The 15,853-nt window shown below is 36.2% G+C and overlaps 2 protein-coding genes across 2 annotated transcripts; one reads left to right on the top strand and one right to left on the bottom strand.

Annotated features, from left to right (window-relative positions):
* Positions 1-1,986: 1,986 nt before the first annotated feature.
* Positions 1,987-4,279, bottom strand: LOC147860659 (pentatricopeptide repeat-containing protein At1g06140, mitochondrial-like). The gene has a single exon (XM_087323996.1). The coding sequence runs from the start codon at positions 4,220-4,222 to the stop codon at positions 2,246-2,248; it is 1,977 nt and encodes a 658-aa protein (XP_087180122.1). The 5' UTR covers positions 4,223-4,279; the 3' UTR covers positions 1,987-2,245.
* A 2,534-nt stretch (positions 4,280-6,813) lies between these two features.
* On the top strand, positions 6,814-12,983 carry LOC147860658 (M28 Zn-peptidase nicastrin). Its single transcript, XM_087323558.1, has 14 exons — positions 6,814-7,148; positions 7,727-7,893; positions 9,433-9,536; positions 9,605-9,671; positions 9,824-9,916; positions 9,993-10,157; positions 10,609-10,749; positions 10,833-10,910; positions 10,992-11,108; positions 11,203-11,259; positions 11,342-11,509; positions 11,664-11,765; positions 12,352-12,441; positions 12,558-12,983. The coding sequence occupies exons 1-14, from the start codon at positions 6,863-6,865 to the stop codon at positions 12,618-12,620; spliced, it is 1,698 nt and encodes a 565-aa protein (XP_087179684.1). The 5' UTR covers positions 6,814-6,862; the 3' UTR covers positions 12,621-12,983.
* The last annotated feature ends 2,870 nt before the right edge of the window (positions 12,984-15,853 follow it).

Here is a 15,853-nt window from a genome sequence, read left to right as displayed (position 1 = left end):
GTGTGTGCATGTGGACATATACGAAGAGGTGTGAGTGAGTGATTAGTGTGAATGGACAAGGGGGCTTGCACCTCTGTGTATCTACCCATTTGCAACTATTTAACCCCTTATGGGGAATGAATGAAGAATGAACATTTCTCTCTCAATCTCTCCCTCTCTCTCTTGTCATCTCTCTTTCTCTCTCTCTTCCTTGTCCTTTACGTTGAACCCCTTGGGAGGGGGTCGTGCCTAGAATGGCTCCACCCCCACCCCTCGATGCTTGTCAACGTCTTCATGATCTCTCTCACCATCATACCATTCATCATCATCACTATTACACCATGTCTATCTTCATCATCAATCATCATCATTATCATTATTATTAACCCTAACCCTAAAACCTACAACATGACCCATTTAGGGTAGGCCAAGTTCACACTGAACTTGGCCCAAAAATAACGAAAAAGTGATAAGTGACTTTTGGCCTTTATAAATAGGCCTATACACACGTGCACACTATAAGGGGGCCATTTAGGTACGAGACCTCCCACTTGAAGGCATAAATGACGCCTTTAAGCTACGTGACTCCCACCATTTATATACATATTTGATGTTGTGCTTCAAGTAAGCACTTGGTCAATACATCCATAGGGTTGTTGATGTGTGGACCTTTATGAACGTGATAAGGCCATCCTCAAGCACTTCTCGAATGAACTGATATGGCACATCAATATGTTTTGTGCGTGAAACATAGCATTCTTTGCCAAACTGATGGCACTTTGGCTATCACAACCAAGAACGGGTGCCTTTCAGGCAAACCAAACTCACTGTATAGACGTGCTAAGCTCTAACCATATTGCTTCCTTGGAAGCCTAGGTGGTTGAGATATATTCTGCCTCGGTAGTGGACAAAGCAATAACCTTTTGCAGCCTACCACACCATAATATTGCACCACCTACATGTGTGAATACATAGCCACTTGTGGATTTCCGTGTATCCACATCACTTGCCATGTCAGAGTCACAGAAACCCTTCAGCTCTAATGGGTCTTTTCCATAACAGAGGCATTTATTTTTAGTCCCTTTTAAGTACCTCATAATGGGCTTTATTGCATTCCAATGTGCATTGCCCGGATTAACCATGAATCGGCTTACAACTCCCACCGCATAGGCAATATCAGCTCTAGTAGCAACCTTAGCATACATAAGTGAACCACAAGCTAAAGCATAAGGTACACCTTGCATGTCATTGATTGCTTCTTGAGTCTTAGAGATTTTATCATATGGCTGTAATGGCACTCTAAGCGGCTTTGTGTCAGCCATACAAAATCTGTCCAGCACCTTGTCAATGTATTTTTCTTGAGCTAAATACAATGTGTGCTGCTCCCTTTCTCTCCTAATTCTTACTCCAAGTACATGTTCAGCTTCCCCAAGGTCTTTCATTGAAAATGCAGATTTTAGCTACTTTTTAAGGACATCAACAAATTTCAGCTGCTTTTCTTGGTAGCAATGGGCATATCATCTACATATAGTACAAGAATGATTGGGTTGCCAATTTCATCTCTTTTAGTATACAAACAGTGATCGATCGGCATGGCTTCTTTTGTACCCATATTTGAGCATAAAAGCATCAAACTTTTTTTTACCATTGTCTAGAAGCTTGTTTCAGCCCATACAAGCTTCTATTAAGCTTACATACCAAATGTTCCTTTCCAGGAATAACAAAGCCCTCGGGCTGTTTCATGTAAAGCTCTTCATCAATGTCACCACGCAAAAAAGTTGTATGTACATCCATTTGGTCTAATTCCAAATCAAGTGCAGCCACTATAGCAAATAGCACTCGCAAAGTGGTCATTTCAACGTTTCATAACCTTGCCTGTTGGGATTTTTCTTATATTTCATGATTTTGTCAGAAATTGGGAACACAAGAGGGAAGAAGGCAGAGGGGGAAATTCTATTTTAGAAATTATAACAAATAAACCATGTTTCCCTGCGCTAAGGACAATTTGCAATCATTGTGATATTGTTGCAGATAATAGGAGGTAGAAGAGAATCATTCTAAAGAGACTAAATCTATTCATATTGTAATGAATCTGATGTTCAGATACCAATTGTTGTTGTTGTTGTTGTTGTGTTTTGTTATAAGTAATAAGCATTGCTAGATTTTCAAACATCTACAGCTGAGAAGTGATATCTTTATCCCCAATGAGTTTCCCTTTGTAATATTCTTTCAATGACAATGATTATTGAAACTTAGCAGCATTCTTCTATCCACAGTGCCTTCTTTTTCTGTGTGCTTTCCTCCTAACTCTCATTGCCTCAATGCATTGTGCTTCCTCATTCATGTTTGCATCAACAAAGATGTTGTACATACAAAGGTAAGCTGAATCATCTTCTTTGTCCATTCTTATTACCTGCTGAAATGCATGTCTCCCAAGCTCTACATTACCCCACTTTCTGCAACCTGCCAACACTGTTAACCACATTACAATACTTGGATGGAATGGTGTTTTGTTCAACATTACTACTGCCAAATTCAATTGTCCTGCACGACAAAGAAGATCAACCATACAACTAAGGTGCTCAAGAGTCGGTGTGATACCATATGCTTTGCTCATGGCCTCGAAGTATGTCTGGCCCTTATCTACCCAGCCCACATGACTGCAAGCATTCAGAACACTAACGAAGGTGACTGGATTTGGTTTACTGCCTTCATCTCTCATTCTCTGAAAGACAGAGTTCACGTTCTCAATCTCTCCAAGCTGAGCATATCCTGTCATGAGTGAAGTCCATGAAACTACATTATGCTGTGGGATACAATCAAACACCTCCTGGGATTTTGTTAGCATCCCACATTTTGCATACATATCTACCAATGTATTCCCGAGTATGAGGTCAGCTTTCAATAACCCCATTCTAGCAATCTCAGCATGTATTTGTATGCCTTTTCCAGCAGAACCAGTCATGCTACAGGCTTTGAGGCTGCAAGCAAAGGTTACAGCATTGGGAATGATCCCCTGCGACTGCATCTGTTCGAAACAGTTGAGAGCATCATCACCTTGGTCATGTTCGACATAACCTGCGATCAATGCAGTCCATGATACTACATTACGGACTTGAATTTTGTCAAACACTTCCTGTGCCTTAATTAGCAATCCACATTTCGCATACATATCCAAGAGTGCATTATTAAGTACTGTGTGTCTTTCCAACAAGCCTTTTCTCAAAATTTCAGCATGTAGCTCTTTTCCTTTCCTTCTATCTTTAATACTTCCACAAGCTTTTAAACAAGAGGAATATGTAACAACATCTGGAGCATAACCTTCAAGCTGCATTTGTTGAAAACAATTCCACGCTTCCTCACCATGGCCATGTTGTGCATATCCTGTGACTAGTACATTCCATGAAATTCCATCATGAATTGGAAGGCCATTAAACACTTCCCGTGCTTTTTTTAGCATACCACATTTAACATACATATCAACTATTGCTCCAGCAAGAACAAGGTCTTTTGCAATGAGACCTTTCATGGAAATCTCCTCGTGTATCTTGATGCCTTTATCTTTGGCCCTGATGATGCCACAAGCTTTCAAGCTGCAAACATATGTAACAGCATTTGGAAGGACACCCCTGCATTGCATCTCCTTGAAATGATCCAACGCTTCCTGCCCACGTTTTTGTTCTACATAAGCTGCAATCAATGCAGTCCACACAACAACATCTCGGTGTGGAAGGTTGTCAAAGACTTCTTGTGCTTTTGCAAGTGCACCACATTTGGCATATGTATCGACTAAAGCGCTGGCAATGAAGAGGTTCCTATCTAATTCCTTAGCTGAGAGGTGAGCATGAAGTTGAATGGTCTGCTGAAGATCTTTCAACGTACTGCAAGCCTTCAATAATGCGACGAATGTGTGTGCACTGGGATGGAGTGACTTTTCTTTCATCTTTTCAAGCAGGGTGAATGATTCTGAGATGTGGCCACATTGGAGGTATCCAATAATGAGGGAGCTCCATGCTGATTTGCTCTTGGAATCTAACATATCAAAGCTTGTTTGTGCATCAGGAATGCTTCCAATTTCACAAAACATCGACACGAGACAATCAGCAATCAATGACCTATTGGCATTTAAGAATCCATTTTCATGTAGGAAATCACGCAGTCGCAGAGCAGAAGCTCTGTTTTTGTCTCTTGAACTGTTCTGCATGTTGTACACTAGGTTCCTGGATGAAGGCTGAGGCAGCATCGTTATCTTGTTCTTTCACGAAAATTACAATGGTGTGTCTTCCTGCAACCGATCATCGTCATCGTGGGGTCTTTTGTACATTTTGAAGAGTATCTGCGGATAATGAGAAAGAAACCCACTGCATTTTTCTCCATCATCTATGTATTAGACAACAGAACAGAACTCTCAAGGAAGATTCAGACACAGAGATTCGGAATCGACTTCATTATCATTCTAAAATAATCCCCAATCTATAAAGAAGGCAGTTTGTAACATTTTGATAGATCCCATAAGTCATGTTTGTCACTATTTATACATTATTCTTGGTTACCTTGTCTTTCCTCCTCAAAGTGGTTATCAAATTTAATACTTAGTCTTCTTCTCTACACAACATTAGCATTCTAGAATAACTTGTGTTTGGCCCAAATTATCTCCTTTATCCAAATTATTTAAGGTTTTGCCAAAACATTGATTGGAAAACTCACCTTTGCCAAAAAGGTTCTATAGATGTCTCCTTTATCCAAGTTATTTAAGGTTCTATAAGCCTACTAAATAAAAGCTTTGATGCATACGAACTCACTGAAAATAAAAATTATCTGATGAAAAGGCTACCCAAAATGTATTGGCATGTTCTTGTGATGAGAGAGTAAATATTTCTACCTGATATTATATACTTATTCAGAAGAGGGTGAGCCGAGTGAACAAAAATGTGTCCTTCACGAATACTCATAATATAGAAAAGCTTCCTTGCTAATGTTGCACCCCTGCACAACGTGGAACCAATCTACATTTGCACAATAACAAATAACATGTAACATAATTAGGCTTCATGTATTATGGAACATTGTTAATCCCGCTATTTGGTAGTTGAATAATTGACTTGGGTGAACCGAACTAAATTTACAACATGCTAGGTTTGCATGTGCGTGCCGCATACTATAATGTAGTAGCTCACTATAGTTGCTTTTTGGTAGTTGAATAATTGACTTGGGTGAACCGAGCTAAATTTACAACGTGCAAGGTTTGCATGTGCATGCCACATACTATAATGTAGTGGTTCACTGTGGTTGTTCACGTAGAGCCAAATGTCTATGCTATGGTGATTGCAATTATACATCTTGCTAAGAATAAAAACAAGCCATCATAATGTAAACAAACTTTGCTTGTGTTTCTAAAATGGAAACTACTTTGCTATTGTGTCCAAATTAACAAAATAAATAATATCTATATTGAAGAATGAGTATAAGCCATTAGAAGTTGTTGAGTGGAGGGGATACATACTTTGTCAACTACAATGTATTTTATGTGGCTAAGGAGATTTCTTTTGGTTTGTTAATTTGAATCAAGCAATAGTTTGATCTTATGTTGGCTTGCATTGAAATTCATGGTAGGTGGATGTTCATCCTTCATACCATGGATGGAGAAATCTATGAGTTCAGTGTTTTTTATGCATCAAATACTTCAAATTTAAGAGTTGACACATGGCAACAAATCGCTAATTGTCCATGGGTTTAGAATGCATGTATGTGGAGATTTCAATAACACTCTAAAATTTGGAGACAGTAGCTGAAGATTTATTTTATGTGAAATATGATGCATGAAACATTGTCTATGGTTGACTTATGGAAGCAAATATATACCAATGTGGTTGACTAAAATTTCCATCATCACACATCCTCGACTTTCAGATCACCCACCAATATGGATTCGATCGCAATACACATGTGGTTGACTAAAAAATCCATCTTTATGCGAGAAAAGGTTGTTTAAAGTAAACAAGGACAAACTATCACAAAGATGAGACATTTAAACCAATAGGCCTTAACGCAATTCTTCCATTGATATGCAAATGGATATATATGTTGTTTGGTGTCATCTTGTTCATAGCATACAAGCAAATTTTGATGAAATTCCCACAATATATACAATGGAATAGAATGGGATCAAGATCACTAAATTCAATGCCATAAGAGTCATATTTTCCCTTCTACATTAGTGGATAAAAAGAACCTAAAAAATTGTACTTTATTTCCCAAAAAGGTGTTTATTATAGGTGAAGGATAATGATAAATGATGGACATTGGATCCCATTCACCATGGGAGCCCATGGAGGAGCATACTACACCCTCTCTCAAATAACTATTTGCAAATCCTTTCGTTTGTTGTGGTGTTCTTCTTTTTCTTCAAATGACACAAGTAGAGAGCAAGACAAAGATATATGCACAACAACAAAAGCAAGAGAAATTCAGGGCTGGTGGGAATCGCAAAGAACAAGGGAAAAGGTATTCTGAGAATTTCACGAGCAAACGAGCGAAATGTTGGTGAAACTTCCCCGGACATGGATAGTATATACGTATTTGATACATTTGTAGCTCAAAATTTTTCGCGTCCATTTTTCTGGTTATTCATGATGATAGGCAAAGGCAAAGGCAGACATCCAAATAAACATGGTTGAAACAAAGAGGGTTTTTTTTGGAGGGTGTGTTGGGTGGGGGGCATTTTGGGAAATTTGAAAAGTACAATGGGAACTTGGGAGTCATTGGAGGGGTATTATGGTAATTTCTGTAAATCAAGGAATCAGAAATTTACGACTATTAATAAACCAGAAAGTTATTGTCTCCGCCTTCTTCACAGTGACCCCGACAGAGACTGAGAAAAGCTATGGCGTTTATGCGAGCTCTCATGGCGGACTCCACTCACGCGCTTCTTCTCCTCCTTCTATGCTTCCTCGCTTTTGTTACTTACGTAGAAGTTTGCGATGCGGTTGCAGTGGTTGATGTTTATCGGATGATTCAGTATGATCTCAATGGAATCCCTTTCGGATCTCGCAGAGCTTCTTTGAACCACCATGTGAGCTCTTTTATTTCTTATCACAACAAAGATGCCGATCTCTCTCGTTCGGTTCTCATCCTTCCACTTGCCACAGCCAATGTGTCTATATTCAAAGGTATTTTTTCGCTCTTTACTTTCTTTGATCTTCCTGTACCCTATCTAGGAGGATGCATAGTTTATCTATCAGAGTATCATTTTAGAAAATTTTCTCAAAGCCGAAATATTTTCGACTTGAAAAGGAGAATTTAGAAAGTCGGAATGTATGCATAACTGCTATAATAGGCTATAGGACTTAACTGTCAAAAGATCAAAATGTATATGCCTAGTTGATCTGTTGGAATGTAGGGATGAGCATTTTAAGAAATGAAAATGTATGCCATAGTTGATCTATTAGAGTATAGGGGAAATGTATGCCTAGTTTATCTATTAGATCACAAGGAAGAAGTATGCATAGCTGACCTATTAGAGTATAATGGTTAGCTATTACAATTCATGTGCAATCCATCTATTGCAGTATAAGCATTAAGTACTAAGATATCAAAATGTATGCATCTTGGATCTATCACAGTGTAAGATAAACCGACTTCATAATCAAAATGTTGAAGATAGAAAAGTAGGATGCACAATTCATTTATTGGAATAAGGTTATGCTGATTTAAATTTTTTTGATATAGTTTTATATTTTATTTACAGATCTGTTGCAAACCAAACGGCTCTTAGGTGGTTTAATATTACTTCTGCCTTCAAAACTCAGCAATCAAGGTAGTGTAAAGGAAAATGGTGATCCTGAAGACGTGGATGCAGATGAATTTAGTAAAATCGCAGAGATTGAACAATCACTCATACACAGCAATGTGCCTGTAATTATTTTCTCTCTTAAGCTTGCCATTGCACTTTATTAACTTAAGTTTACTGATTATGAAATTTGGGGATGAAGATACTTTTCATTTTAGTGTTCATGTGATGCAAAATCTTATATGGTGGTTCATTATATCCAGCTGCACTGTGAGTGGGAAAATGAATCAAAAACCATTTTGAATACGATAATTTGCCAGTCTTTACTTGCACACTGTATGTAACTACATAGCAACTCTTTATAGGTTACCAATCATATTACTTTCATGCTTATCATTCTCAAGCTGAACATACTTTCTCTCTCTAATTTCAAAGCCATATTATGACCGATATTATGAATTCCGTTTGTCTCCCAGGTAGTTTGCATATGCTTAATTGTATTGTATTGTTTTTTATTTCATTTATGTTCGAACTATTCTCTGGACATAAATATGATTCTTCAAAGCAGAAATGTTGGCGTTGTACTCATAGTACTTAACACAAAAAGGCAAATGATCGTTATAAATTAGTTTCTGAGCACTGCATATATGCCAGAGATATGCTTGTGTAAATCTTAGCTCTTGTGTTCAAGACAGCCATATTTGACGAATTGCTAATATGGTTGCACATACTTTTTCAGATAATCTACTTTACTGAGAAATTATTATATATCATTTCTAATCACCAATTGGCTAAGTTGTAAACTTGTATACATCCATTCTTGAAACTGAATCCACTCTATGGGTAGAGCACAAGAGCATTAGAGCATTAGAGGTAAGGGACATGGATATTTTTGCAGGAAGTTCTGCACACTAAATTTTATATTTACTCTTTGTATCTTGATCGTGTTAGGAAGCCATCTATAGCCAGATAGTCTTTATAGGAAGACATGTTCATCCTTAGAGGCTGCATTGGCCTCTCCCATACCATTTCAGTATTCAATCTAATAATGCTCTAAACATCCTAAGAGGGGATCTCCATGCTTTATTGAATCATGTATACATTTTTTACTACGTTGAACTTCTTTGGTTGTCAAATATTGGGAGGACAGCATGATATATCAATTTCATGGTGTATCATGGATGAAAAATATGAACTTAAAAAAGCCCGTATCTCTACCTTTGCTGCTCTTCATGTATTGACACGTTGAGCCTAATCAGGTAGTATATCATCAAAAGTTGGAATGTGGAAGGCTTACATTTATCATAATACTCCCCTATCCTCATTACAGCTGCTCCTATGCTAGTATCCTCATCATAATCTGTGTTGTGCCCCTGCAGTGTCATCTGAAATTCGTAGCTTTGTTAATTTTTTTTTGTCTCATTTCAAAAACTTGTGAAATAGATTTGATCTATAATGGATGCACGATGTGACACACTTCATTTAGGCATTCAGAGTCATTTTGTGAGGGTTTCTAAAAATTGCAGAAGTTGATGAAAATAAGAAATCCTGGGTGGCCTAATTGCTAGAATTTCAGAAAAAATCTAATGATTTAAATACCTAGGGAGAGTGATTTTTCCTTCTGCATAAAAGAGAGCGTTGTTTTGTTGTTAATTGTCTTGCAGTATCCTGTCTACTTTGCATATGAGGATGAAAATCTTCATTCCCTACTAAATATAGTGCAAGAAAATGATGCTGCAGGGAGGCATGCGAGCGCAATCACTGGAGGGTAATGTTTCTAACGATTCCATTTGCTTGCAGTGACACAATTTATGTGCTGATTAATTGTGCATGCAGTTACAAGTTTGTAATTCCAATAGCAGAACCCAGAAAATTGGCAGCCACCAGTTTGACTAATATCCAGGTAATTGAACTGTTGCTAAACAATCAGATGACATCATCATTGTGCAAATATTTTCTATTTTGCTAGATTTCACATATATCTATCTATATTAAGAGATGTCTGTCGAGTGCTATTGAAACGTTTTTATGATTGGAAAATGTATCATATTTCAGGGTTGGCTTCCTGGATTGCGGAGTGAGGGTGATACATCTCAACTTCCTACCATTGCTATAGTTGCCTCATATGATACATTTGGGGTCGCACCTGTGGGTATCATGTCATAGTTTTCTAAATGTAATTTTTGTTAAGGTATTAAATGATTTGAATTGATATATATGTTAGGCATTGTCAGAAGGTAGTGACAGCAATGGAAGTGGTGTTGTCGCCTTATTAGAACTTGCCAGATTATTTTCCAGATTATATGCAAACCCAAGAACTCAAGGAAAGTTCAATCTTTTATTTGGTTTGACATCTGGAGGTCCTTACAATTATAATGGTACAGCCAAGGTAGGCTATTTCTATGTTTGAGGTGCGGATGTTAAAAACACGTACTTTATGTATAGAATATATTTTAGAGTACTTTGAAGTATTTAACACGTATTCTACATTTTAGAACTGCCATTTTAAAATGTTCCATGTATTCTCAAGTATTCTATGTATTGAACAAGTATTTTATGTTTCCTAAAAATAAAAATAAAAAGAAAAAAGAAAATTTGTTAGATGCAATACAAATATAAGAAATAGTTAACGTTATTCTATGTACTTTATCTCCAGAATATCTATTCTAGGTTAAGAAAAAAGGTAGAATACTTTTTAAATACTGAGCTTGTGTGTTGTATGTGCATACTATTCTAAGTTTTTTACAACAATGGTTTGAGGTAGAGGTAACTCCTTTATGAAGTTTCTCATTTGAATGTCATTTTACATGAAGTACTCAATTGGTTATTTTGTGATCCAGTGGTTACGCAGCTTTGATCAACGCCTTCGTGAAAGCATTGACTATGCTCTTTGCTTAAACAGTATTGGGTCAAGCTCAAATGAACTCTGGTTACACGTGTCTAAGCCTCCAGAGAGTGAATATATCAAACAAATATATGATGTACATCGGCACTTCTATTATCATCATATAGACATGAATGTGGTTCAAGAATTGTTTATTTCTCAAATGTTTCTTTGATGCAGGGTTTGGAAAGTGTTGCCAATCAATTGGGGTTGGAAGTGAAAATTAGACATAAGAAGATAAACATATCAAATTCTAGAGTAAGCATGAATAGTATTACATACATGTTAGGTGTGTTGGTATGCAGGGATCTCAGCTGTGAGTTACATTTCATTTTACAGGTAGCTTGGGAACATGAACAGTTCTCTAGACACAGGGTCATTGGAGCAACTCTCTCCAAGCTTGATAAGGCACCAAATTGGCTAGAGAATTCCGGAGGATTAGTCGATAGGAGGCAAGTATATAAACATTTTCATTCATTTATCTCGTTTAAATGTATACATTTGAAATAATATGCAAAATTCTGCAACTATGTTTTTTTTTTATAGTAAGAAGATAGATGCTGCTGCAGTTGTACATGTGGTGAAACTTGTAGCTGAAAGTCTCGCTGTAAGTTCTGGAGTTACGGAATTCTGAACTTTTCCAATATGATTAAACTTTAAATGAAGGATATGATTATTGTCTTTTACAGAGGCATATATATGATCGTGAAGAGGGAAACTTTGAATTTTTTGTTGACGGGAGTAGCTTGGCTATCAGTCACTCATATATTAGCAGATGGTTAAGCTTGCTGTCATGTACACCTAGAGTAGCAGCTTTTTTCAGTAAAGCTGATCCTTTTATGGTAGCTCTGCAGACGGTACGCAGATTCATATTCTTATTTAGATGTTCTCAACATGCAACTTCATCAGATTAATAGAATACTCCTTTTTTACAGGAATTCAGATTTATCAATTTGGTAGTTATAATTTTGATATGTTGATTTAAAATAGTAAAATCGATGTTTTTCACAGGAGTTTTTGTTACATACAAAAGACGTGAACATCCAACAGGAAAGTTTAGATGATACATTTGTATTTTATGACACACCGAAGGCAGAGCTGAGTATATATAAGGTGTGTTCCAACTTTCCGTTTGTTTTTTAACTGCTTTTGTCACCCACACAGGATCTTTAAACTAATAGAGACGTCTCTCTTAAGAATCAATTTAGTAGAAAATAAAAATTACATAGTTCATAGGATGTACTTATGACTCCCTGCTTAAAGAATAGGGCAGTGGTCACTCATAGAAGTCGAGGAGCCTCACTTCGAGAACTATAAATAAGGGGGTGAGGAGGTCATGTTCAAAAGTCGACATGTAATGAGCTTAATCTTAATGCATATTAACTTATTGGGAATATACCACTTGTTTGTCTTCTGTTTCTTACTGACACTCCATTCTTGTTCACATTGGTGAAGGTATCTTTCCTGCAAACTGTAGGTGTATCTTTTGGTTATTTTTATTTTTCATTTACTGCATATCATCTGGAGGCCTTTTAAATTCTTGACAAGGATACTAGTAAAAATATGTAATGTGGAATTTTTGCTCTTATGGTGGACGTTTTTCACATTTTGGAAGTTTCAATGTAGTTATATAGAGCTGTATGCAAATATCCTTGAATCTGAAAGTCCCAAGCTGACTTTTACGAGTTGCATCTGACAGGTTGCCAGTGTTGCATTGGATTTGGTGGTCTTGATGGCTGTCATGGCATACTTATTTATACTTTTTGTTGTTCTTGTTGTAACAACCAAGGTGCGTTGTCATCACCTTCATCAATATGCTAGTAAAGCACAAGGTCTGAATTTTTGACAAAAAATTGAAGAGATTATTGCGGACTAATCAAATTTCTATGCTTATTGAAATTACAGGGCTTTGATGATCTTATTTCAATGTTCCGGCGCCCGCCTACAAAGAAATTTAAAGCCTCTTAGCAAGTGCTAGGGATGTTAAGAAGAGAGAAATCATCTTCCTTAATGTTGCCTTAAGATGAGATAAATTATATCTTTCTTAACGTCATGTTAAGAGGAGATGAATCCTCTTTCTTAATGTTATTGCTCTGCTGTTTCCAATTTTGTAGCTGATTTGTAACTAGCTTGCCAGTAGGATAAGCAGTTAGGAAAAGGCTCGATGTAATTTAGTTTTAGGTATTTGATTGGGAAGGGATATATCTGAGAGGAATTTCTGTTCTGTAGAATGATGTAAATTGGGGGCATAGTGTCTCCCCAGATTCATGCTTTTGCAATTGAGAAAAGCAAACAAGTTTTCATAGACTGCCAAGTAATCATTTTTGTGTTCTAAGATTGCTGCATTGAATGTAGCATGCATTTTGGTCTTTGATAGTATTGAATCATTATCCATATGCTTAGACATGTTCAAATCAGAAGAATAAACATGTTTTAATAAATTGAGTGCTAATTATTAAAGGTTGTAAATTTGTGATTCTTAGACAGCTCTATTCTAAACTTACACTAGGTCTTTGTTAAGATTTTGTCAGTTTTCATGCTGAGAAAGGATGTGAACAATTTTCTAATAAGAATTAGTGAATTAGAAATTTATTTTGAGACAATTTTATAATTTACCATTGTGTATAAAAACATCATTGTGAAATCGGTGCATGCCTCTAATCATCTCCCTTCATGCCTGTAAAATCTTTATCCATAGATTGTCGTATTGTTGTATTGTGTACTTGCTACTCAATGGACTTTTACTTTAATCATCAACTTGAATTATATTGAGGCTATCCATGAGCTTTGAATAAATAGAAGCTGATGGATCATCTTTACAATTCAAGTTTATGATGGAAGTAACTATCTTCATCAAGTAGTTTATTGGGGTTGCTTTGTGCTTTGGCTGACCATAGCAATCTTATATTGTCGTAGTTGATGCTGAATTACATTTCTAAATGTTTGATAAATTTAACTTGAACTGCAGAACTTTGGCAAGGTGATACATGGCAATGAAGTCGTTTTTGAGTTGATAAGAATACATGGATGACTTCAATGTTACCATTTGACAATCACCGTATTTATCATCTTCATTATTTGTGCACTTTAGGGTGTTCTTCAAGTGAAGCAATCTGCAATACAAGAATGTCTGATCATTGTTAGAGATATCCCAACCCCTCAAAGATATTCCTCGAATCCCAAAGCAAAACTTTCAAATTGCATGTGACACTTGTTAATTTGTTACATGATTGATTGATTTATGTCATGAAGAATACTTGATACTAATTTGTCAAATGATCGATTGATTTATGCATGAGGAACGCAATAGGTAAATCAATTTTTCTCATTTTTTTACTATTGGTAAATTGGTTCATGTTTTTGTGTTTGTAGTGTGCCAATCTCATTTTGGAACTTCTGAATTGTTATTCCAAAACTGTCATTTGTGTGCCAAATTATTTTCCCTCTTAATTTTTGTATATTTAATTATACTACTAAATATACAAGCATATTGTGGAGTGGCCATGCGAAGTTGGGCGCCATGCACACTGTGTGACAACCCATTTGGGTCTCTATATATGTGGACTCTTTGCCCACCAAAAGGGTAGAGGAGGTTCCCCTTCTTGTGTATACCACAAGATGAGATTAACAATATTAAAAAATTTGTGGGTTTTAAATGATACTTGATAACAATGCTTTGGTTGAGACACAAATATTGTTCTAATAATTATGAAATTCCATTTCATGGTGTTGTTTGTCCATCCTTTTCTTGAAGTGTACAAGTGCTAATAAAAACTACACAAGAATAAAATATCACACTTATTATTATCGAGATAATTGACATTAGCATATAGGATTGGATAAGTTCTCTTCAAGGGGTGAATTCAACACTAAACCTCCAAGGCATACCAATAAAGACGTAATGGATTTATATCATGAAATGGAATGCACGGGATCCATCATTTCCATACAGAATCAAATTTGGATATTGTTGTAATAGTTTGTTCTTTGTATTAATTTGGATACCACATTTCATTATTAGAGATACAACATTTCGTTATTTGCAATAATTTCTTCTTTGGATCTAGTTAAACAAATGAAACTAGGATTCCTGATCTCCAATATTTTTCTGTATTTTTAATGTGAGATCCAACATAAGATAGGTTTTGAATACATTCTCTACTTCCATAACCACCCATGTAAAAGGAGGTATTTACATATTGAATAGAAGAATGGTATCCATAATTTGTCGAAGTTTTATGTAAAAGGGGTTTCTAAACTAGGCCTTGGACACACATGGTGTGTAGAATGTATAAGGAAAGGTGAAATGTAAGGTGCTAAAGTATACCACAAAGTTTGTGAAGTATAAATGTGATGTGCACTTAGGTGCACATGCACATGTAGAAAAGGGGAGTGCATGGAAGTAAGGGTGTAATAAGTAGGGGGCATGGTGGGGTGTGTGTGAAAATGTTCAATGAAATAAATGTTTTGCATGAAAGATGAAAACTACCAATACATATATAACAAAATATGTGTCTCAAATAAAGTGTCTTTGATAACAAGGAAAATTTTAAGTATCATGAACTCTTAGTGTTAATAGTTAGACTATTTCTATCTCCCATGATCAATATTTTGGCTTTCCTATGATTCTGAATCTATCTTATATTTCTTCCACAAATTTGTAAGGATGGCTTTTATAAAATCTAGTAAGCATATAAATTGACAACATTAACTTAAACTTTGGAGAATTAACCACCATTATAACATGTGGCCACATATGTTTTGTTTTACAAATCTCATTACGTGAGAAATACTTAACCAAGAAATGTATTCAAATCTCATAGGAAACTTATAAAATGAACAATGCACAAATTGGAAGGTCGTGCAAGGTTGGAGTGGAGGGGGGGACACAACAGGACAAGGTGAAGATAGTCCAATACTCTTTCAATGATTCCCTCGCTTCCTTGATACCTAATAAAGTCCTGTGTCGCGCTAATGTCCTATTCCTTTTGCGACATGATTGGGAAAAAAAAAAGAGATCAAATGTTTAAACAAGATGGGGTTCCACCTTACATTGTAGTTCTCAAAAGGAAACTTAGGTACACGTAAAAAAAGGATGTGGAACGTCGTTACCTGGTAGTTCTCAAAAACAAAATTCTGTACATCTAAAAAAAGGGAACATTAGAAAAGGATTTTTTTAGCCTAGTAGTTCTCAAACACAC

This window comes from Azolla caroliniana, unplaced genomic scaffold, assembly GCF_043228905.1.
Source record: "Azolla caroliniana isolate FFs.n. ecotype wild unplaced genomic scaffold, voAzoCaro1.0.p SCAF_8, whole genome shotgun sequence".
Taxonomy (NCBI): Eukaryota; Viridiplantae; Streptophyta; class Polypodiopsida; order Salviniales; family Salviniaceae; genus Azolla; species Azolla caroliniana.
The sequence above is the reverse complement of the archived record's forward strand: the minus strand, read 5'-3'. Positions and strand labels throughout refer to the sequence as shown.

Coding starts and splice junctions, on each gene's coding strand:
- LOC147860658 (XM_087323558.1), top strand. CDS start 6,863: ATGGCGTTTATGCGAGCTCTCATGGCGGACTCCACTCACGCGCTTCTT. Junction 7,149..7,726: donor CAATGTGTCTATATTCAAAG/GTATTTTTTCGC, acceptor TTTTATTTACAG/ATCTGTTGCAAACCAAACGG. Junction 9,917..9,992: donor ATACATTTGGGGTCGCACCT/GTGGGTATCATG, acceptor TATATATGTTAG/GCATTGTCAGAAGGTAGTGA.
- LOC147860659 (XM_087323996.1), bottom strand. CDS start 4,222: ATGCTGCCTCAGCCTTCATCCAGGAACCTAGTGTACAACATGCAGAAC.